The sequence below is a fragment of the Solanum tuberosum genome, unplaced genomic scaffold, assembly GCF_000226075.1.
Source record: "Solanum tuberosum cultivar DM 1-3 516 R44 unplaced genomic scaffold, SolTub_3.0 scf00068, whole genome shotgun sequence".
NCBI lineage: Eukaryota > Viridiplantae > Streptophyta > Magnoliopsida > Solanales > Solanaceae > Solanum > Solanum tuberosum.
Window position 1 is genome coordinate 1,565,840 of NW_006238994.1, and position 23,185 is coordinate 1,589,024.

At 33.3% G+C, this 23,185-nt stretch overlaps 3 protein-coding genes across 9 annotated transcripts in view; all 3 read left to right on the forward strand.

Annotated features, from left to right (window-relative positions):
- Window positions 1–23,185, forward strand: part of LOC102586916 (histone-lysine N-methyltransferase 2C-like) — a 123,914-nt gene that overhangs the window by 62,605 nt on the left and 38,124 nt on the right. Inside the window, exon 8 of the mRNA XM_015307862.1 lies at window positions 11,003–11,085. Coding sequence (XP_015163348.1) covers window positions 11,003–11,085 — 83 coding nt within the window. The remainder of the gene's footprint in view (window positions 1–11,002; window positions 11,086–23,185) is intronic.
- Window positions 1,281–7,568, forward strand: LOC102585239 (uncharacterized). Of its 7 annotated transcripts, XR_001473230.1 has the most exons (6): window positions 1,281–1,450; window positions 1,756–1,840; window positions 1,963–2,090; window positions 2,969–3,096; window positions 3,183–3,439; window positions 4,532–4,620. XR_001473230.1 is itself a non-coding variant. In XM_015307868.1 (3 exons), the coding sequence occupies exons 1-3, from the start codon at window positions 4,163–4,165 to the stop codon at window positions 7,513–7,515; spliced, it is 438 nt and encodes a 145-aa protein (XP_015163354.1). In that variant the 5' UTR covers window positions 3,461–4,162; the 3' UTR covers window positions 7,516–7,549. The 7 variants fall into 7 exon arrangements, 5 of the variants coding, with proteins under 5 accessions (XP_015163354.1, XP_015163356.1, XP_015163357.1 ...); XR_001473229.1 differs by lacking the exon at window positions 1,281–1,450 and having other exon boundaries at window positions 1,457–1,840; XM_015307868.1 differs by lacking the exons at window positions 1,281–1,450; window positions 1,756–1,840; window positions 1,963–2,090; window positions 2,969–3,096; window positions 3,183–3,439 and adding exons at window positions 3,461–4,194; window positions 7,466–7,549 and having other exon boundaries at window positions 4,532–4,887.
- On the forward strand, window positions 11,320–14,527 carry LOC107060243 (uncharacterized). The gene is made up of 2 exons (XM_015307866.1): window positions 11,320–12,777; window positions 14,445–14,527. Exons 1-2 carry the CDS (start codon window positions 12,250–12,252, stop codon window positions 14,448–14,450), a joined length of 534 nt encoding a protein of 177 aa, XP_015163352.1. The 5' UTR covers window positions 11,320–12,249; the 3' UTR covers window positions 14,451–14,527.

The window sequence follows — 23,185 nt, forward strand, 5'->3', positions numbered from 1 at the left end:
TTTTTTTTTTCTAGCATATCATTGTTAGTGATATTCTCACCATAAATTTCAACTGTGAAATAAATTTAAACAATGAAAAACTATACTTATAAATAGATTTTTAAAATGCAGCTTTAAATAGATCCAGTTTAAAAGTGCTTATGCAAGAATGACCATCTTCTTCTGATCATATCATCTTTTAGATTATTTAACAATATAAAGAAAATTTTAACAATGAAATATTTCATTTTCAAGTCCCAATTAAGATGATGGCAAAGAAACATGTTTGCTTTGACATTATCGTATTTTGATACCTGATTATTATTTTTGATGGTGTCTGCAAGATCATCCCAGTAAAATGAATTTTAGTATCAAATATATCCAAAACAATAAATTTACATTTCGAAAAAGTTATCATTAGTTAAGAAAAACAAAATAGATACCTTCAAAGTTTTGTAAGAATTTGCTTGATATGATATAGTCTCATTTTGATAATGTGTTGTATAATATAGATCATTAAATAAATACATTATATTATACATATATATTATATATCATATATCATATATCATATATCATATCATATATATATATATAAATATAACAGAGAACTTTCGACCCGCCTACGTGGCGCTATCACAAATAAGAATTCTCTTTTAATTTATTTATTTACAAAACTAGCCTTCTCCTTTCATGAAAAGTTGTGAAATTTATGAAAAATTACAACTTTAATGAAGAGTTGCGGCTTTTATGAAAAGTTGTGATTTTAATGAAGAGTTGTGACCTTTCCGAAGGGTTGCAACTTTTCCAAATAGTTATAACCTTTAAGATAAAACACAATAAATATTTGTTCACACTACCTTTTGTTGTCTATAAATAGAGGAATTTTCTCTCATTTTAAAACAACAAAAATTCTGAACCTCTTTTTCTTCTTCACAATTAAATATTTGTGCACTTTGCTCCTGCAGATCCTGGTATGTATTTTTACGGTCATTAATTTTTACTTATGTTATTAAGGATAAATGATAAGATGTAATAATTTTTATTTTTCTTTACATTATTAATGTTTGTTACTACGTAATCTTGTATGTAAGATAATATAGTGTTTTAGTTTTAATGACTGATAGGTTTTAAGTATTATTTTATAAATTTCATGATATTAAATTTCCACGCAAAGTGCGGGTAATTTTACTAGTTATATATATATATATAGAGAGAGACTAATATATTGTTCAATTTCAAATTAACCTACTAATAAATTGAATTAACTTTGAAAAATAGATTTGCAAGCGTAGAACCTTATTTAACATTACCATTAGTGTTTTTTAACCGAGAGAGGAAAAAAGAGGGAGAAAGATTTGCAAGCCTAGAACCTTATTTAACATTACCATTGTAGCTACGGTTTTGTCTTCTCCAACTGCAAACTGGATTCGCCTCAGAAGTAGCTGCAGCATCATTTCTCTGCTTCCATGTAAAACCCTAAACCCTAAGCTTCTTAGTTTTTCTTGTTTCGTTCTTGAATTCCCTAATTTCTGTTTGTTCTGGTCCTTTTTCAAAAAAAAATTAGTTGAGCCAGTATATCAATTTTCCAGTTCCTGGCAGTTCATCCTTAATCTAATGATCCAAGTATTGCTTTTGGCTTATATTGAACTAGGTGGATTTATGTCTTCATTTATTCAGTAAATTATCTATTTGTGTAAATGTTTCAAAATGCCTGTGTTGTATAATATCATGTCCTCTTGTGTAATGCCTATTTCAAAATGCCTGTGTGGAAAGTTTCATAAAGAGCAGCCCACGCTGGACTTAAGAGGGAAGAAGAAATCTACGGGAAGTTCAAGCAAGACACTCCTCCTTGGTTCAGGTGTGTGCATACAGAAGTCTAATTTTCTCTCTTTACAAAGTTAATATGCTCCCTAATATTTCTTTACTTAATAGAATAATAAAAAGAGCCCCTAATATTTGTAAGCCTTTGTATTTAAACAGTGTTGCCCTCTTGATGGAATGGACCGATAACCATTACAGAACTTTGGCCTGTTTTATCTCAGAAAAAGGTGTGGCTCTACACAGAAATGCTTGCTGCCGAAACAATTGTCTACCAGACTGGCAATTTGGTAAAGTTCTGCTGCATGGAATAAGACTCTAATGCTTCTCTACCCAACCATAAAGTACCTTTTTGTTTCTCACTGATGAGTAGAGCCAAGCTAAAAGAAGAGAATCGTACGAGTTAATCCTTTCTTCATATTCTAAACAAAAAGAAATGAGAAAGAGATGAACATATATGTGCTATGTAGTATGTAAAGGCTCACAATTACAGAGGATTCAAACTCGTCTACGATAATTTAACTCAAATGTACCGGTTAAAATTTTCACTTAATGTGCATAAATCAAAATATCCTATTATTTTGCCCATTTGTTTTAAGTCACGAGACAGTGAAATAGTCAAAAGTTACTTTCTTTAATCTTGATCCTCTTGCTGCCAGCCCCAATTTTCATGATAAAAGGAAATAGTTGGTGTATGTCTCTGTGGTTATATGCCTACTTTCTAAATGATGTGAACTGACCTTCTACAAAGTGAAGCTTACAGTTAACACTTCTATAGATGGCACCTGACACTTGTATTTGATTTACTAAATCAATGAATCCTACTGTTTTTATATCAATTACTATAGAATCTTTGGGTTGTCTTTCAAGGGCCGAGTTAGCCAAATTGGTTGGTCATTTTCATTTCCCTAAACTAAGATCCTTGTCCCAGTTAGATGGTTTCCTAAAAAAGGAATATTTATTTCTTTGTTGTGAAATACGTGGCAAAGAAGGGACCTAGATGATATATTATTGTAACCTGGTAGATCTTCAAAAGGAACTTTCTTGTACTGATATGTTATTGCGCTTGCAGCTTGGACCTTTAAGAGCAGCTTGTCACTGGCTAATGCTTATGTGTTTCTATCGTGCAGTGAAATCTGACATTTATGTGATTTTTCTAATATACCAGGATAGATTCTTGGCATATGGCCCTGAGCAGCATCCTATAGTGCTGCAAATTGGGGGAAATAATTTGAAGAATTTGGCCAAAGCGACACAACTGGCAACTCCATATGGCTATGATGAAATTAATTTTAAGTTCGTTCTGCTTTTCCTATCTAAAATATAAGTTTCTAGCTTTTATTTAGACCCATAACTGATACTTTTTCTGTTTTATTTAACAGTTGCGGATGTCTTAACCCCAGAGTCGCTGGACATGGGTGTTTTGGTGTGCGCCTCATGCTTGATCTGTAGGTTAAGATTTCCTTGCTTGATACATCAAATATATTATTTATCTGTATGGTTGCTAGGACATGTGCACAACTTCTACAAGGAAAGTTTTATGCTGCGTCCATGTGCATAATTGCTGCAAATACAAATCTTCCTGTGAGTGTCAAATGCAGAATTGGACTTGATGACCATGACTCATACAATGAACTATGTAAGCTCTTCAAACTTTCCCTTCCTCACAGGAAATGAGAATCAAAATTCAATTCTTCAATGATCAATATTTTGATTTGGGCCTTCTTTCTCTTGTCTTGTGGGTTACAACTCCTAATTTTTGTCCCGGCCTTGCTTCAAAAAAATCATCAAAATTGAGCTCCTTTAGTTTCTGTATAATATATTTCCAAGCAGGTCTTTGCCGACCTTGTAATTGCTTGGACTTTCAAGTAGATCTTAGAGAGCTGACAATAACTTGTAACTATGAACTAGAAGCATATTGCATGACCACTTAACTCGGAGCAGAAGCCATGTCCCCCAAAACCCATAATTGGTGGGAACTTGAAAATATTTAAAAATCAGATTTTCTAAATCTGATCAAATTTTATGGTCAAATAAATTTTGAAAATCTACTCTCAGTGACCATAAGTATTTTTCTGAAAGTTTTTCTTCTTTTCTTTTTAAAACCTTTTCCTTTTTTTCCTTTTTTGACTTTTTGCCACTACTATACAAACAATCATGGATTCTATTAACATTATGAAAACTTCAATGGGCCAAATGTGAATTTTGCTTCACCTTATAAACAAACTTGTGTATACACCTCAGAAGTCACGCCCATCCCCTTTTCTCTCTCTCTCTCTCTCTCTCTTTTTCCCCCAAATGAGCTTTTCCCCAATTTAAGCTCTTGAAGAATTCCTCATACACAAAAAAATTTATCTCGCGTATGGCCTTTCACACAGCATGCCCATTTACCTGGTACTACATTCTTTTATTTTTGTAAAATTTGTTTATAATTTTGTTTATTTATCTCTTTTATTATCACTCTTTCTCTCTACTCTCTCTTATCTAGGCCAAGCCGCCAAGGATCCAAATGGGGTTCTTTGTTTTATGGTTTTAAGTTGTTTACTGGGGTTTATATGACCCATTGAACGTTTTTAGATGTGGGTTTTGGAGTTTTTGTGGTGTAGCTGGAGGATCTGCTATCTATCTCTATCTTTATCGATGGATGTGAAATCGGGTTCTTGGTTTTGTGTTTTGTTGTTTTCTTTTGAATTTCTGATCCAATTGAGTGTTTTGGCATTTTTTGGTGCAGTCGAAAGATCTGCTTCTGCCCAGATGGGTTTCCAAAGGGTAAAAATGAGTTCTTCAGCGATGTGACTAAACTTGAGGAGTTTCTCAAGGACCCATGGGGTCTTAAGGCCAAACAACCTGCCACAATTCAGGTTAAAGTGCCCAAGCTTAATGTTGCTCTGCCCCCACAAGCGCCTGTAGGTGATGGGGGTGGCGGAAGCAGCGGGGATGGTGAGGAGGCGGCTGCTATTGGTTCAGCTAAGACTAAGCGTGTTGCTTTGCAGAAGAAAACTGCTGCAGCATCTATGGTGGCTGATGATTTTGCTAGACAATTTGAGTCTGGAGATGTGGAGGTTAGGAACCGCAGTTCTAAAAAACGTAGGTTTGCATGACTTTGTATGTGGAATGTGAAAATTATGATTGTTTAATCAATCGACTTCTCTGTTGTCCTATTTAACGTAGTCAGGATAATGACATAGATGGTCGCTGAGATGATCTGTTTTCAGATCACTTGTCTGTTTATATTTCGTGTGGATTGTATGCCATGACTATTGTGTTTCTTTTTATTTGAATGCTGGCTTCTTCTGTTGAGGGAGAAAAGAGTTTATGTGGTCCACAAAAAGGTATAGACATTCTGCTTTGTATGAATAGTTTCAGGGTACTTGATAAGTTAACTCCATATTTACATTTTAAACTTTTAAGTGTTTGTATAGTATTCCACTATAGGAGAAAAAAAGATACACAAATGATTTAGCCTGTTCTGATGTTTTCTCTCAAAAGAGAATGAATTTTCATGGTGCTTCCTATAGGATTGAGAAATTTATGAGTTATTCAGTAGTACAACTCTTCATGAAGCTTGCCTCACTCAAGACAACCTTAAGAAAATGAATTTTCAGACATGAAACATCTATTGGCAATCTGAAAATTCCTTTTCTTAAGGTTGTCTTGAGTGAGGCAAGCTTCATGAAGAGTTGTACTACTGAATAACTCATAAATTTCTCAATCCTATAGGAAGCACCATGAAAATTCATTCTCTTTTGAGAGAAAACATCAGAACAGGCTAAATCATTTGTGTATCTTTTTTTCTGATCTTTTTTAGGAGCTTAGTCTTCCATATCAACTTCCTTGGCCAGTTATCAAGCACTTCATTAGGAGCATATGAGTTGCATAGCCTGCTTTCACCGAGTATATACTACCTTGTCACTGCCCCACCCTAACTTGTCTGCTTCCCTGGCATTTATCACCTGGCCTTCTAGCCTAAAAAACAACTTGACCACTTCTTCGATTTCCCGGTCTTGTAGGTTCCTTCTGAATAGAACATTCCAGGTGTTGTCTTCCCTATTCTGAGAGATGGAAGAATTTGGTTCACATGCTATTTGAAATAGACTTGGGAATTCCTCCATCATTGTCCAGCTACCTATCCTTCCAAAATCTGATATGTATACCATGACCTATTCTGCATCTTCTTGAGGCCAACATTGAAATTTCTTATTACTTATAAAAAAAAATGCCTAGAATGTACACACCCTTAATTCAGGTAATAGATCATCTTTGAAAATTCCTTTTCCTTGAGAGAGACGAAAACGTTTAGTGAAGGCTGTTAGTTAAATGCATTTTAGTCACACGCTTCAATCTCTACTTTTTGGGCTACATTTAAGTTATTTGGCTATAATGACTTGAGAGTGTGATAATGTTCTGTGAAGTGGACAACTTTAAACATAATGCTCTAAGTTTTTTTTGGTTGATGTATTGCAATAATTAGCATTAATATCAACATAAAACCCCGCAAAACATAGTACAGTAAGGGGTCGTTTGGTAGGGTGTAAAAAAATAATGCTAAATAGAGTGTATTAGTAATACTTGTATTAGTTATGCTTGCATTAATTATACATAGATTGTTTGGTTTGGTTATTAAAAATAGCATGCATTGCATAAAAATATTTATTTACAAAAATATCCTCCACAATTACGGTGGAAAAAATGTAAAAAGGATTTTGAGGTGTCGTTGAGTCTTTAACCCTGCTAATGCATGCATTAGTCCCCTTGCATTACTAATACGTAGAAATCCATGGTATTAGTAATACACAACTTAATACACAATAGAGTGTATGTAACTAATACAAGCATTAGTTATACATAACATAAAAAAGTATACCAAACAAGGTATTACTAATACACAGAGCTAATGCATGTATTATTTTTGTTAATGCACTCTACCAAACGACCACTAATTGGTTGGCCACATGAAAAAAGTTAGTCAAAGTATAACTAATACAAAGTTGGTTGGCGGCATTAGAGATCCAATCAAATATTGGTGATGAATCCCTCTCCCCCTTTTTCTCTTTTTCCCTAAACAATTCCTGCATTAAGTTGTATGAAACATTTATTATTTAATATGGAATAGAATGTGGAAGAAGAATACATATATTCGCAATGTGGGGATTAAACTAGCTCAAGACAAAATGCCCTTTTAAAGTAAGTAATTCATGTATAACAATCTTCTCGCTATTAATGATCGCACTAACAATCCCATCATTATTAATCACCATATAAACAATTCCTCCCCACATAACTAGCATGCCAACCAAGTGACCTGTAAAAGTAAAGGTCTGCTAGTGCTCCAAACAACATTTGGATTTAAAATCTAAATAACGGTTGGGATGTTTCTTTTGTTGTTCCTCCAATTCAACCAAATACATTTTGTCACTCACCAGCAGAATTTTCGTATTCTAAAGGTGCACTGTTACTGTACATGTAATAACCCCTTTTCATCCCTCATTCTACTGATATTCATTTCTTTTTCTCTTGGGGGTGTGGAGGCTGGGAGCTGGAATTATAAATTATTACATGATAGTATTCAATCTTTTTATTTACAAATAAATATCTGCCCTCAGGGCTCTATGAAAGATGTTGGTGGAGAAGAACAGGGTCTATCGAATGTCAAAGTGATGTGCAGGCTATGCTTTTCCAGTGAAAATGAAGGAGGTGAAAGAACAAGGAAAATGATGTCATGCAAAAGTTGCGGGAAGATGTATCACCGAAGCTGCCTGAAAGCTTGGGGTCAACATAGAGGTACTCTTATTGGCCTCAAGATTTGTCAGTTTTTAGTGTTGTACTTTTGCTAATATGCCCCTTCCTATAGATCTCTTCCATTGGAGTTCATGGAGATGTCCCTCATGCCAGCTTTGTGAGGTAAAACTTTTGATTCATTTCAATAAAATAATGAAACATAGTTGGTTTTGCTTTTTAATAACTGCCTAAAACATGACAATTGTACGCTGAGTTGCTTTCTTTTTCTTTTTTGTGAACAAGTAGGTCAAAGCTAATTCGACAAGACATTGAATTTTATTACCTAACAAAATGGAAATAATAAATTAATCAGAGATATCCCTAATTTTCTTTGCTAGCCATATGTAACAACCGGAGGTTTTCATATTTAGGCATTTTCGGTCCTAACCTGCTGCCAAGACCTATGAGAGATCACCCATGTCAGTTTTGACCCATAAATCTTGGGGCAAGGTACACTGATTAAAAAAAAGATCCTGACTAAGGTGGATGTCAAAACTATGGAAAGAAGTTTTTTTCAACATCTCTATGTGTCGGCATGGACAGTCAATTGAGAAAAGATATTGCTTTTAAGGCAATGCTCTTAAATGAATCCGTCCATATGTGTATGGTGTATGACAGTCAATGGAGATGGCGAAACAGGTAGAATTTGACCCATGGCCCCACTTATACACAAACCCATTAGCTACTAATCATACACTTGCCATCTCAACTACCTTTTGTCCTGTAAGAAACAGGGAAGACTACGTTCCGCCAGATCAAGTGGACCCAACTCAGATAAGCGCCATGTCAAAGCCAAATTAGCTGCAAGCAATAATAGCTTATAATGATAAACCCACGTTGAAACCCCAATCCCTGGTTGTAAGAAGTTATTTAATGACACTAGATGATTTCTTGAGTTGTTAGACAGAGTTACCTGGTGGAAGGTACCTTGTGGAATTAATCCGTGCAATCAGGGTGCCACAGTTATTTTAAAAGAAGTCATTTAATGTGAAATGAGTCACTATAGTTCCGTTTTTTCCATGTTTCACTTTTTATGGTGTAAAGTTTGTCATGTCAGTTTGCAAGGTGTCACTGAATCAGATTAGATTTTCTTTTATCCCCCCCGCCCTTCTGTTTCTCCAGCTTTCTTTTTTGGTCTTTGTGCTTTTGTCCTTGTGTTCTTTGGTGACTTCAATTGTAGTTTTTTTTTTGAGAATTCAGATATTTTGGAATGAGGAAGTTTAATTCGTCTAACCAATGGGTAGCCAAACCAAATCAAACAGTATGTTATAACCAACTACTCAACCAGCCTTTAGCCTTTATCCCTTCCTTCGCTACTTCCGCTCTGGCACCACAGGACTTGCATCTAACTATGGAGGTTTCTTGGGGGATAGAGAAATAGCCTTGTAGGTCGGGATATTGGTAAGATTTGATCAGTGCTTTAAAAAATGAAAATTGCAAAAAAAGCAATAAGGTCTTCAAAGCTTTAATCAAAAGCAATAAGCAGCGTACGATTCATCAACCATATGAAATTACCTAAATATATGAATTTAGTACTTATAAAATCAAATAGTGATTAACATTTTTTTTCAGTACCTGTTATACAATAATGACTATATATAGACACAATACCTAAACTGAAATAGAGTGAAAATAATGGTCAATAGCAACATTGATTTTAGATTCTTAATAAATTAACTATTAAAAGAATTAATCAACTATAACAAGAATTATTTTGCAGCATTCAATTTCATATTAAATTGCTTTAGTAACTATACATAAAGTTGAAAGAGAAGCAAAAAGAAGCTCAAAATCAGCAGTAGTTGAAGCTGGGGATTTGCATACAAGGAAATTGTCATCTTTGAAGAAAAAGAAAAAAGAAATTTTAAGGATATACAGAATCCTTGCCTTACTACATAGACAAGTCAATCCGGTTGATATTTTCGATGTTAGGAGGTGGGGTTTGGAAGCAATGGAATGTTCTTTGATTCCAATGTTTGGAGGTGGGGTTTGGAGATAGTGGAATGTCCTCTGTGAAGTCCTTTCATGAGAAACTATTGGTTAGGAAGGAGATGACATTTTCCATATAGCAACAATATAAATCTCAAAGGGTGTTGAGGAAGGTGTACGTTGTTTGCGTCAGTTTGTGTTTCATGTGTAAGGAAGCGGGTGAGGAAGTGTCCCTAACAAGTAGGATTATAAATGAAACTATGGGCTGCTCTTCTTTTTTTTTTTAAAAAAAGAACACTTTTGCGGAAAGCAACTCTTCTGTTTCATTATTGGAGATGTATTCTGGATCATTCTCTTGTGATTATTGCATTTTTGGCTATTTGATGTCTATGTTATTGTTCAACTCATGTTTTTATGCTCACTATGTTGCTCATATATACCGACTGTATGTATGCTCCTTGTTTGGTGTAGGGCTGTCGAAGAACCGGAGATCCAAAAAAGTTCATGTTTTGCAAAAGGTGTGATGCAGCTTATCACTGTTACTGTATGCAGCCTCCACACAAGGTGGATTCCTGTATCTTACTCTTTCAGTTTTGTATAATGATAAAAGTAGATTATAATTAGTTGTTTTTGGGATGTGCAGAACGTTAGCAGTGGGCCTTATTTTTGCCCCAAAGACAAACTGTCACAGCTGTTGTTCTAATGTTCCAGGAAATGGACTGAGCGTGAGGTGTGTAGTATGGGGCCATGAGCTGCTAGTGGGATATCCTCTTGGATTCAAGTTTTGCTATAAATGTTAATTGAACACTCTAATTAACTCCATTTTAATTAAAATGCTTATTCATGTACTTTTCTTTGCTGTTTTTTTCTGTATCTTTACAGAGGAGCATCATGTAGGAGTTCCATTTGGTTTACATTATATATTCTGATAAGGGCTTTGGAAGGAATTTAACTCAGTTCTCTAGTTTTTGGCTTGCCTGTAGCACTGTGAATTTTCCGTACTAATGTCTTTTCGAGATTCCCAATACAAATTATTGCAATAGCATAAAATAATGTTGTGTGCTGCATGTGATGTATGGAAATCATTTAAGGCATTGCATATCCTATGTAAATTATTTAAGGCTTTGCATATCCTATGAAAATCATTTAGGGCATTGTATATCCTATTGCCTCTGAACTACTGATTTCTTGATCAATGGCAAGTGGTTTTTAGGATACACTTGTTGTGATGCCTGTGGAAGATTATTTGTGAAGGGAAACTACTGTCCTGTTTATTTGAAGGTAGATATTATGGTGGTTTTTATTATCTGAGCATCTCTTTGTTTGATCTTACAATTAGGTTCTTTGTACCATGGTGGTTTACTAATGCGAAGTTGCTAAGTTGTCGGATATTTTTACGTGATGCCTTTTGCTTTCATTGCCTTTCCAAAGCAACTGAGTGTTTTTCTTCCCATGTGTCTATGGGGAATGCAATTAATTGTTTTTTATACTGTAGGTATATAGAGATTCTGAATCAACACCTATGGTCTGTTGTGACATTTGCCAGCGCTGGGCGCACTGCCAATGTGATGGCATCAGGTTCACCTTAGATATTGCTTTTAAGATTATTAATTTATTGGTCTTGCTTTGGTGCCTTTCTCATGAAGTGCAATTGTATTTCTTAACACAGGGGAGAATATGGATGTGCATTAGGTTAAACTTTTCTATTCTGGAATTAAATATCACAAATTTATTATTGACAGTATCATATACCTTTTGTGGTGTTCTTGCAGCAGATTTTGCTATGTTAAAATGTGGAAAGTGTTTCCAAGAATAGTCTCATCATTGCCCATTGACTTTTATTGTTTCCTTGAATAACTGAATGGCATTTTGGGTACTGCTGTTTATGCTGCATTTCTGCCTTATTAAGAATTTTAGTTTTGATTTTAATTTTCTAGAGATTAGAAAGCTTTGCAATCTTGGGCACCTACTGGTTGTAACTCCGGCTATTTAGATATTAAACAAAAACAGTTCCCTTTAATTATTTAAGATCTGTACATTTTTTGAACTATGTCAAGGGGGAAGTTGGATCTTTTAAGAGGTGCCTAGCGCTTTCATCAATATGAAAGAGGAAGCCTCAGGTCTGTACCTGTACAATTAGGGCTCTTAGGCTACAGCTTCCACTGCAGGACATGAGTTGAAGTGAGTGCTTAAGGGGGATAAGCTTCAGTGGGCGAGGTAATCGGCTAGCTGGGAATTCATTTTTAGGGCTAAGTCCCAAGGAGGCAGGTTTAATCTAGTACGAGAGGAACTGTCGATTCACATAATTGGTCATCACGCTTGGTTGAAAAGCAAGTGGCACGAAGCTACCCTGTGCTAGATTATGACTGAAAGCCTCTACCCTTCAACTATTTAGCCATGTTTGAAGGAATATCAAGACTTTGGATGCTCTGGAAGACAATCAAAAGACTGTGGCCATCCTTTATCCCCAATCTATACTTTAGGATTGGTAATGGGGTGAAAACCAGTTTCTGGAATGAACTCTGGTTAGGGGAAGAGAATTTGAAGATCATGTTCCCAGATCTTTATATATTGAGCCTACAACAGATGGACACTGTGGCATAGGTGTGGAGCCCTTAAGGTTGGGATTTGATCTTTAGGAAGGCTTTAAATGACTGGGAGGTTGATAGAGTAGCAGGATTACTACAGACACTAAATGCATTTCCAGGGGTCACTAAAGGTCCTGATACTCCAATTTGGAAAATGCACAAGAAAGGGATTTTTTCTGTGAAATCTTGTTGCTGGAGCTTAAATTCTAATCAGACTATGGAAATGGAATGGCCTTGGAAACTAATTTGGAAAATCAAGATTCCTCACAAGGTCTCAGGTTTCACTTGGTTGGCAATTAGGAAAGCACGTCTAACTCATGAAGTGTTACAAAGAAGAGGTATACAGATTTTCTCAAGATACATGTGTGGGGAAGAGGCAGAAGTTAACAGTCACTTATTCTTACACTGCAGAACATCTATAAATCTGTGGGACATGTTCTTATGTATACTTGGAGTTAACTGGGTAATTCCCAAGACTACTTTAGACTTGCTGAGACACTGGGAAGGAGTGGGCAGAAGAAGAAGATCCAAAGAGGACTGGTGGAAATGCATCCCAGCCTGCATTTGGTGGACATTGTGGAAGGAAAGAAATGAAAGATCACATGATGGGAAACTTAACAGCATTCAGAAAATCAAGATGAATAGCTTGAGCCAGCTGTACTTTTGGTGTAAACAGGATTTGGTGGGTAGTTTAGTGGATTTTATAGCTTCAATTGTAAAGTTTTTCCCCAGTTTTTGGCTTTTGAAATTACCTCCTGGGGGCTGTAAATCCCACCTCATCAGGCTTTGCTGATGAATTTTTATGTGAATATAAAGTTACCTTTATTAAAAAAAACTATTTAGGATTCGTCCTATTTTGGTAGGAAAAAGATTAGAACCACTTCACAGATATGTCAATTGAGTTCATTAGAAGGGTTAATGATTGGCAAGGAGAACTGTTATCATTGGAGGGTCAAGGCCCTTTCAAGATCTTGAGTAACTAATGACAGATCAATTCAAACAATGGCATACAAACGGCATTTATGAATGTTTTGCATAGTATAATCTGTTGATAATTGTGGAGGAAGTTAATGTTCGTGGATATGCAAATGTTAAGTTATTTATACTCCCTCCGTCCCAATTTATATGACACATGTTCTTTTTTAGTCCGTCTCTAAAAGCATGTCACGATTTTTATCATGGGAGACAATCTAACTTTAAAATTTTCCTTTTTAACCTTAATGAAATGATTTATAACCATAGAAATGGTAGGCCACAAATTTCAAAAGTTTTCATTTCTTTCTTAAACTTTGGGCCAAGTCAACGGTGCCACATAAATTGGGATGGAGGGAGTAATTGTTTTGAGGAAAGAGGGAGTGATTGTTTGTGCCACATATATATAATGCATGTGTGAGACGCCTGTATAATAGCACTTTTACCTAAATTTGGTATTGTCTTGAAAAGGGGGTAATGGTTGCACTTTAAAATAAGAATATGGAATAGGTGGTCACCTGTAACGTATCAGTGTGTAAATGAATTAAAGCCTGATTACATAATGTGTTGGCTTGTTAGTCTTGCATTGACTAGATGAATTGTTTGTTGGAAATTGGAAAGAGATGGCAAATGGACGGATCAATTATATTTGATTATGTGAGTTTTTTTTTTCTTGGAGCAATTCAGAAGATTTATGTTTCTCTCTTAAATGAAGAATTTGAACAAAAATAATCCGGGAGTAGTTATTGAAATGAATTAATGAGTAAATATAAAATTTAATTGAACAAGAGAAACACAGAACTTAGACTTTTTTGTCTCTCTTAAACTCAATTTAAAGAAAGTATTTCCAAGAATATTATCACCATTCCCCTTGACTCTTAGTGTTTCATTGAATGATTGAACGGCATTTTGGGGACTGCTGTTTATGAAGACAATATAATGGATGAGTTCTTGTATGCTAACTGGATACTGCAGAAGTTGGGAAAAGATGCAAAAGGAAAGAGAGTGGAAGTTCATCATTCATCTGATAATGCCTAGTAAGCTTATTGTTACATCAAGCTGATTGCTATGCATACTTAAAATTTATGCAACTTTAATGGAAATGAGTTCTGTGATATTCTGGATTAGTACTCATGATAGCAATGAGAAAAGGGCAATCAGTAGAGCAAGTGAATTGCATTGGGACACAAGGATATAGTAGGATAAAGAAAAGGAACACATTATCTTTAGTTACAATGTTCATTTGGGCTTTTAATTAGCGTGACTCCCTTGCTGGTTCTTAAATATCAAATTGTATAGAAGAGCATTCATATAAATCTGCACCACCCTTTCTTTGATGTGTGCTAGTTTGACCTTTCAATTTGTCTTCTTTTTCAGGCATAGAGGGACAGTCGTAGAAGTCTTTGAAGGCTTATCGGTTGTGTTTGTTGCTCTTGATGATGGGAAGAAGAACTTGGAACTTAGAAAGCAAGGAATATGTTTTGTATCTCAGAAGCAAAAACGTTGACTGCTATTAAAATTGGTTATTAGATGCAGCGTATGTTGCGACTTCTGATGCCAAGAGCATGAGCAACTGCTGATTCCCAGAGTAGCTCCTCTTTGGTGGACTCAAATGAAGTAACTGATCGTTGGAGGTCAAATTTCAAGGTTACTGCACCCTGCATCGTGTGTTTGCTGCAAGTTTGCTAACCTTTGCTTACCATGTACGGTGTTGGTTGGTTCTGTTTTGTAGTTACCTTTCGTTTCCCAGTGTACAGATTCTCTTTTCTGGTCAGAGGTAGAACACAGTTTTTGAGCCTTCTGGTGGTACTTAGATTAATGTTGCTGGGTTTGCAGTTTTAATGTAAAACTTCTAGAGATTAGAAAGCTCTGCTCCTACTGGTGGTAAGTTGTAACTCAGGGTATTTTTTAATTATAGAATAGCCAGTTGACCACTGTTTAATAAGAACTAGGTAAACTACCCGTGCAAAGCACGGGATTGAACTATTTTTTTAAGCTTACATATGATCATTCGGTAATATTCATATTTCCGATACATACACTACATTGTCAAGAACATTTTATCTTAAGGCAAAGTGTTCCTCTGAAATCTTAAAGTGCTATATTTTTTAATTTTTGTTTTTCTGTTATACAAAAATTATGAGTCATAGAGAGATTTTAAGTATAAGAAAGAAGTCTAAGAAAATCTCCATAGAAATATTTGGTAAGAAGTAATGAAATTTGCTAAATTCGAAAAAGTTATAAAGAACAACATCAGACGTTAAAGTAGAGACCAAAAAGCCTCAAACAACAACACTCCCAAGTAAAGTTGAACATCACATCCATACAAGAACATAGTTAACTAAACTCAAATGGAAGACCTTCATCTCCTTTCTTATATGTTAAAATGTCCCTAAAATTGTTAGTATCATAAATGTTTTTCCTCATTGTCTTAGAATAGTCATTACTATTGCTTAGGTTTCATATCACCAGTCCCAACTTATTTTGAATTGAACCATAGTTATTGTTATGGTTATAGTATGCAGTTACAAAGAATTAATGCAATTATCAACCAAGCAGTATGTGACATCTGAATGGAATTGTTCACAACTGGATATTCTAAACCAAAATTTTGAAACATAACATATTAAAATCTCACAGCATAATTTTGTGAGCACTTGAACTCACAAATATCCACAAATAATAATAAAGACAACCTTACTTTCCTAGCAATCAAGAAGAAATAATATGTTGCTTAACATATTTTTCAAAAAGATAGTCTATCGGACTGTATCCAAGTTTACCGTTCACAAATTTAATTGAAATAATCCAAAAGAAAGAGTTGTTACTTCTTTATCAAAAAAACAAAATAACTTTATCAAAATAAAGAGTTATCACTACAGTAAAAATGATCTTTAACGGCAATTAATAGCTTAATTGTCGCTAAATATTTATTTTCAGAGGCAATTGGTACTCTCTATAAATGTCCCTAAAGTTTATAGCAACATTGAATCTAATGACAATTAACTAATGTCCGTAAAGGCTGTAACACTCTTTGTTAATGTGCATATTTATGCCGATAAAAAATATTTATGTTATAGTGTATTTTGGACATTTGTTTGTTTCAAGAAAATTTGATCTCTTATTTTGCCCAAAAAGAAGAGACGAAGAAATATGACAAATTCTTAACTTGCGACAAAAGAAGTGGACTAATTGTGTCTATACTAATATTATAGGAAGAGTGCAATGACATACGAATTGTTTGTACCTAAGAAAAAAAAATAAAAAATAATATACTAAATGTGGCAAGAAAGAGAGCAATCTGTTTGGTTCTTTTAACAAACTTCATCATTGGTTCCGTATTAGTATCACATATTTGTTGTTTGTGCTATCAAATATAGCACAACCCACATCGATTTTCCCAAAAAGTATATGAAAAAACCTATAGAAAGGGACAAAAGAGAAGATAAATTTACAATTATCCTCACTGAAATTTTTAACAGAGTTAAAAAAAAGTCACCAAAATAACAAATAGAAATTGCAATAGATACATGAATCACTATGACTTACACTAAAAGATTAAGCTTCATGAAATATGAAGAAGAAAACTTTGAGGAATGAAATATACTTCATAAGAAGTTTAATTAATGTATTTGAATTCGACTCCCCTATAGCAAAAAATAAACTACAAATAATAGTGGCAGAAATAAAAGTTTTGTTTACTAAAAAACCAAACGTAAGGAATTCAACTATTTCAACAGCGTTATGAGTTGTGGAATGAGAGGTGCAAGAGTAGTAATGCCGCATTGCAATCCAAATCAATTTTCTTTGTTTATATGAAGAAACCGGTAGAAAGGGACAAAAGAGAAGATCAATTTTCAATCATCTTTGCTGAAATTTTTAGCAGAGTTTAAAAAAAGTCGCCAAAATAACAAAAAGAAATTGTCATAATTACATGAATCACTATGACTTATAGTAAAAATTAAGCTCCATGAAATAGGAGGAATTAAACAAACATCATAAGAAGCTTAATTAATGTATTTGAATTCGACTACCCTACAAATGATAGTGACAGAAAATCCCTCTATTTATAAACTACAAAGGGTGGTGTGAACAAATTTCTATTTTAACTTATCGGAAAGGTCACAATCTTTCATAAAAGCCACAACTCTTCATTAAAGTCACAACTCTTCATAAAAGTCGCAACTCTTCATAAAAGTCACAACTCTTCATAAAAGTTGTAACTTTTCATAAAAGTCGCAACTTTTCATGAAAAGGGAAGGCTAGTTTTGGAAATAAATAAATTAAAAGGGAATTCTAGTTTGTGGTGGCGCCACATAGGCGGCCTATGGTTCTCTTTTATATATATATATTACAGTAAATTCTATTAGATATATAATCAGCCTGAGGATTTTTATAATCTCATTGTTTTGTTTAGCTACAAGAAAATGTGAAACTAATTTAGAATATATTTAAAATCACCTCTTGATATATCTGTAGAAGCACATTGAAGACAAGCAATGTGAGAGTAAACTTTTTTTAAGTAGTCACTCAAGTTTAGAAAATTTTTTAGTAACATTATTTTTGTTTCTTTGGATTATAATATCACGTCATTATTCTTATTTTTCTCAAAATATACTGACACAATAAAAACATCATTCTTTCGCCTAATTAGCTGACATGTCACATTATTACTTTTTTTTTAAATAATATTTTTTTAAACTCTTTTAAATTAGGAAAAACTACATAAAAGGGTCATCAAACCTAAAATATTTACAGCCTCATACCCAAACCCAAAGTAACTCTTCATATATCCATTCTCCTCTAATTATTTACAGCCCATACCCCCTCCCTTTTATTAGCCCATTCTTCCATTATTGTCCAAATCGTTCGGCCCAATTTGTTATTCAAGCCCATTACTAATTGTCCAATCGTTCAGACCAATTTGTTATTCAAAAGGAATAGGCCCCACGGAAATAACCCACCCGATTTGTCTAGGTGGAGCAACGACGAAGTTCAACAGTTGTGTGCAATTTCTTCGGTCTGTCATTGTTAGTCGAGATAAGTCTGTTTTTTGTGTGGTACAATTCTTTCTCTATTCCACTTACATTTATTTTTTGTTTCCAATACAGTTTCTTTCGAATTAATTATGGGGTTTCTGTGATTTTATTTTTGATTTTTCAAATTGTTTTCTATGGGCCGTAAAAACATAGTACTAGTTGTTGGTGGGGGCATCGTTCTACTTATGTTAATTATGTTGACAATGATAGCGATAACGATAATGTAGGTGATCAACAATCAAGGGTTTCGAGTATGTTTGGGCCAATTTTTTCTTTCCATTTGAATGCAAACACAATAGACAATGTTGGCTTAAGTGAATAAATCAACCATGCAGATGTTGTGGGTTAAGAAATCGGGGTTGATTTGAAGAGGAATGGGAAGGCACCTATGGATTCTGAACAACAGACTAAAAAATAAAATTTAGGTTGTTCTTCTGGTCCGTCCATTCCTTCAGAATCGTTCCCCAAAATGAAAACCGAAAATATTGGTGGATCCGGCGACAAAGCCATTGATCAATATTCTCATTTGAAGGTATAATACTACTTTTTTTTTTATAAATTAATCTGACTCATGATATGTTTATCCTCTTTTACTTAATTTGTTACTCAGAAGAATTTTGAATTTTGCATTCTTCTTGTCTTTAGAGTCGACAAGTATCGTCTAGACAAATAACAATATATCTGTATTATATGTGTATGTGACTGAACAATGTTCTTTTCATTTATTCATTTTTTGTCTTTAGAGTTGACATGATATGTTTTTTCTGTCACTGTTTTTTAACTTTGTACTCTTTTTTTATACAACGACAGTGGAATTTCTGTTGCGGCGTTTGCTGAATATTTCATTGAAGGTCTCACAATACCAGCTGTTTTGGACAGTTTAGAGATTGACATTATTCTTTCAAGATATGACAAGCTACTGTGGTCTTATGGCAAGCAGAAACAAATGGATAGTGAGTGTAGCGAGACAGAAAATCCTGGCAGACTGGGGAAGCTGGGAAAAAGCGGAAGGCGTAGGATTAGTTATTTATTTTTATTTTCTGTTAATGTACTGTTAAAATTTTTAAAACTGACAACATAGTGAATAGTTTGTTTTTTATAATCATTAGGTGTTCACTGAGTAATTTCTGAACAGTTAAAGGGAAATGATAACAAGAGAGTATTTGAACTAGACAAACCTCAATGATACTAATTCTGTAGATATATATCTTTTTAGTATCACTAAGTTAGTTAGGAACACGAGAAACATCAAATGATACCTATCCTGTATATATATACTATTTTAGTATTCACTTTCTAAATTAGTTGCGAACAAGAAAACCTCAATGATACTAATTCTGTAGATATATATCTTTTTAGTATCACTAAGTTAGTTAGGAACACGAGAAACATCAAATGATACCTATCCGGTATATATATACTATTTTAGTATCACTTTCTAAATTAGTTGCGAACAAGAAAACCTCAATGATACCAATCATGTAGATATATGACTTGTTAGTATCAGTTACTAAGTTAGGTATAAACACGAAAACCTCAATGATACCAATCCCGTAGATATATACCTTTTTGGTATCAATTATAAAGTTAGTTAGGAACCAGAAATCCTCAATGATACCAATCCCGTAGATATATACCTTTTTGGTATCAATTATAAAGTTAGTTAGGAACCAGAAATCCTCAATGATACCAATCCTGTAGATATATACTTGTTTAGTATCACTTACTAAGTTCGTTAGGAACACGAAAAAAATCAAATGATACCACTCCTGTAGATATATACAATTTAAGTATCACTTACTAATTTAGTTATGAACAAGAGAAACCTCAATGATACGAATCATGTAGACATTTACTATTTTAGTATTACTTAGTAAGTTAGTTAGGAACACGAGAAACATCAAATGATACCAATCTTGTAGATATATTCAATTTTAGTATTATTTACTAAGTTAGTAATGAACAATACAAACCTTAATAATATCAATCTTGTAGATATATACCTTTTTAGTATCACTTACTAATTTAGTTAGGAACACGAGAAACATCAAATGATACCAATCCTGTAGAAATATACTAATTTAGTATCATATTACTAAGTTAGTTATGAACAATACAAACCTCGATGATACAAATCCTGTAGATATATACCTTTTTAGTATCATTTACTAAGTTAGTTATGAACAATACAAACCTCAGTGATACCAATCCTGTAGATATATACTAATTTAGTATTATTTACTAAGTTAGTTAGGAAAAATTAAAACCTCAATGATACCAATCGTGGAGATGTATACCTCTTTAGTATCACTTACTTTAGTTAGGAACACGAGAAACATCAAATGATACCAATCCTTTAGATATATAATAATTTAATATCATTTTACTAAGTTGGTTAATTAGGAGCAATACAAACCTCAATGATACCAATCCTGTAGATAAACACATGTTTAGTATCACTTAGTAAGTTAGTTAGGAACACGATAAATATCAAATGATACCGATCTTGTAGATATATACTAATTTAGTATCATTTACTAAGTTAGTTAGGAACACGAGAAACCTCAATGATACTAATCCTGTAGATATATACCTTTTTAGTATCACTTACTAATTTAGTTAGGAACACGAGAAACATCAAATGATACCAATCATGTAGATAAATACTAATTTAGTATCAGTTTACTAAGTTAGTTATGAACAATACAAACCTCAATGATACAAATCGTGTAGATATATACCTTTTTAGTATCACTTACTAATTTAGTTAGGAACACGAGAAACATCAAATGATACCAATCATGTAGATAAATACTAATTTAGTATCAGTTTACTAAGTTAGTTATGAACAATACAAACCTCAATGATACAAATCGTGTAGATATATACCTTTTTAGTATCACTAAGTTAGTTAGGAACACGAGAAACCTCAATGATACTAATCCTGTAGATATATACCTTTTTAGTATCACTAAGTTAGTTAGGAACACGAGAAACCTCAATGATACTAATCCTGTAGATATATACCTTTTTAGTATCACTAAGTTAGTTAGGAACACGAGAAACCTCAATGATACTAATCCTGTAGATATATACCTTTTTAGTATCACTAAGTTAGTTAGGAAATACCAATCTTGTAGATATATACTATTTTAGTATCATTTACTAAGTTAGTTAGGAATACGAGAAACCTCAATGATATCAATCCTGTAGATATATACCTTTTTAGTATCACTTACTAATTTAGTTAGGAACATGAGAAACATCAAATGATACATATCCAGTAGATATATACCTTTTCAGTATCATATACTAAATTATGAACAATACAAACCTCAATGATATCAATCATGTAGATATATACCTTTTTGGTATCACTTACTAATTTAGTTAGGAACACGAGAAACATCAAATGATACTAATCCTGTAGATATATTCCTGTTTAGTATCATTTACTGAGCTAGTTAAAAATAGTACAAACCTCAATGATAACAATGATGTAGATATATACTAATTTAGTATCATTTTACTAAGTTAGTTATGAACAATACAAACCTCAATGATACAAATCATGTAGATAGATACCTTTTTAGTATCATATACTAAGTTAGTTATAAACAACACAAACCTCAATGATACAAATCCTGTAGATATATACCTTTTTGGTATCACTTACTAATTTAGTTAGGAACACGAGAAACATCAAATGATACCACTCTTGTAGATATATACAATTTAAGTATCACTTACTAATTTATTTATGAACAAGAGAAACCTCAATGATACGAATTACATTTACTATTTTAGTATCACTTAATAAGTTAGCTAGGAACACGAGAAACATCAAATGATACAAATCATGTAGGTATATTTAATTTTAGTGAATAGTTTGTTTTTTTTATAATCATTAGGTGTTCACTGAGTAATTTCTGAATAGTTTAAGGGAAATGATAACAAGAGAGTATTTGAACTAGACAAACCTCAATGATCCCATTTTAGATAATATACTATTTTAGTATCATTTACTAAGTTAGTTATGAACAAGACAAACCTCAATGATACCAAATCTGTAGATATATACCTTTTTAGTATCACTAAGTTAGTTAGGAACACGAGAAACATCAAATGTTACCTATCCGGTATATATATACTATTTTAGTATCACTTTCTAAGTTAGTTGCAAACAAGAAAACCTCAATGATACCAATCATGTAGATATATGACTTTTTAGTATCAGTTACTAAGTTAGGTATGAACACGAAAACCTCAATGATACCAATCCCGTATATATATACCTTTTTGGTATCAATTATAAAGTTAGTTAGGAACCAGAAATCCTCAATGATACCAATCATATAGTTATTTACTATTTAAGTATCCTTTACTAAGTTAGTTATGAATAATACAAACCTCAATGATATCAATCCTGTAGATATATACTTGTTTAGTATCACTTACTAAGTTCGTTAAGAACACGAGAAAAATCAAATGATCATACCACTCCTGTAGATATATACAATTTAAGTATCACTTACTAATTTAGTTAGGAACACGAGAAACCTCAATGATACCAATCATGTAGATATACACTAATTTAGTATCATTTACTAAGTTAGTTAGGAACACGAGAAACCTCAATGATACCAATCATGTAGATATACACTAATTTAGTATCATTTACTAAGTTAGTTAGGAACAATACAAACCTCAATGATACCAATTCTGTAGATATATACCTTTTTAGTATCACTTACTAAATTTAGTTAGGAACACGAGAAACATCAAATGATACCAATCCTATAGATATATACTAATTTAGTATCATATTACTAAGTTAGTTATGAACAATACAAACCTCGATGATACAAATCCTTTAGATATATACCTTTTTAGTATCATTTACTAAGTTAGTTACCTCAATGATACCAATCATGTAGATATATACTAATTTAGTATTATTTACTAAGTTAGTTAGGAACAATAAAAACCTCAATGATACCAATCCTGCATATGTATACCTTTTTAGTATCACTTACTTTGGTTAGGAACACGAAAAACATCAAATGATACCACTCCTTT

Bases quoted from the DNA above. Each gene is read 5' to 3' on its own strand.
- LOC102585239 (XM_015307867.1), top strand. From the start codon at position 4,163: ATGGCCTTTCACACAGCATGCCCATTTACCTG. The intron at 4,195-4,531 runs GTACTACATTCT...TTTTTGGTGCAG, and splicing joins ACAGCATGCCCATTTACCTG to TCGAAAGATCTGCTTCTGCC. The intron at 4,888-7,403 runs GTAGGTTTGCAT...ATCTGCCCTCAG, and splicing joins GAACCGCAGTTCTAAAAAAC to GGCTCTATGAAAGATGTTGG.
- LOC107060243 (XM_015307866.1), top strand. From the start codon at position 12,250: ATGCACAAGAAAGGGATTTTTTCTGTGAAATCTTGTTGCTGGAGCTTA.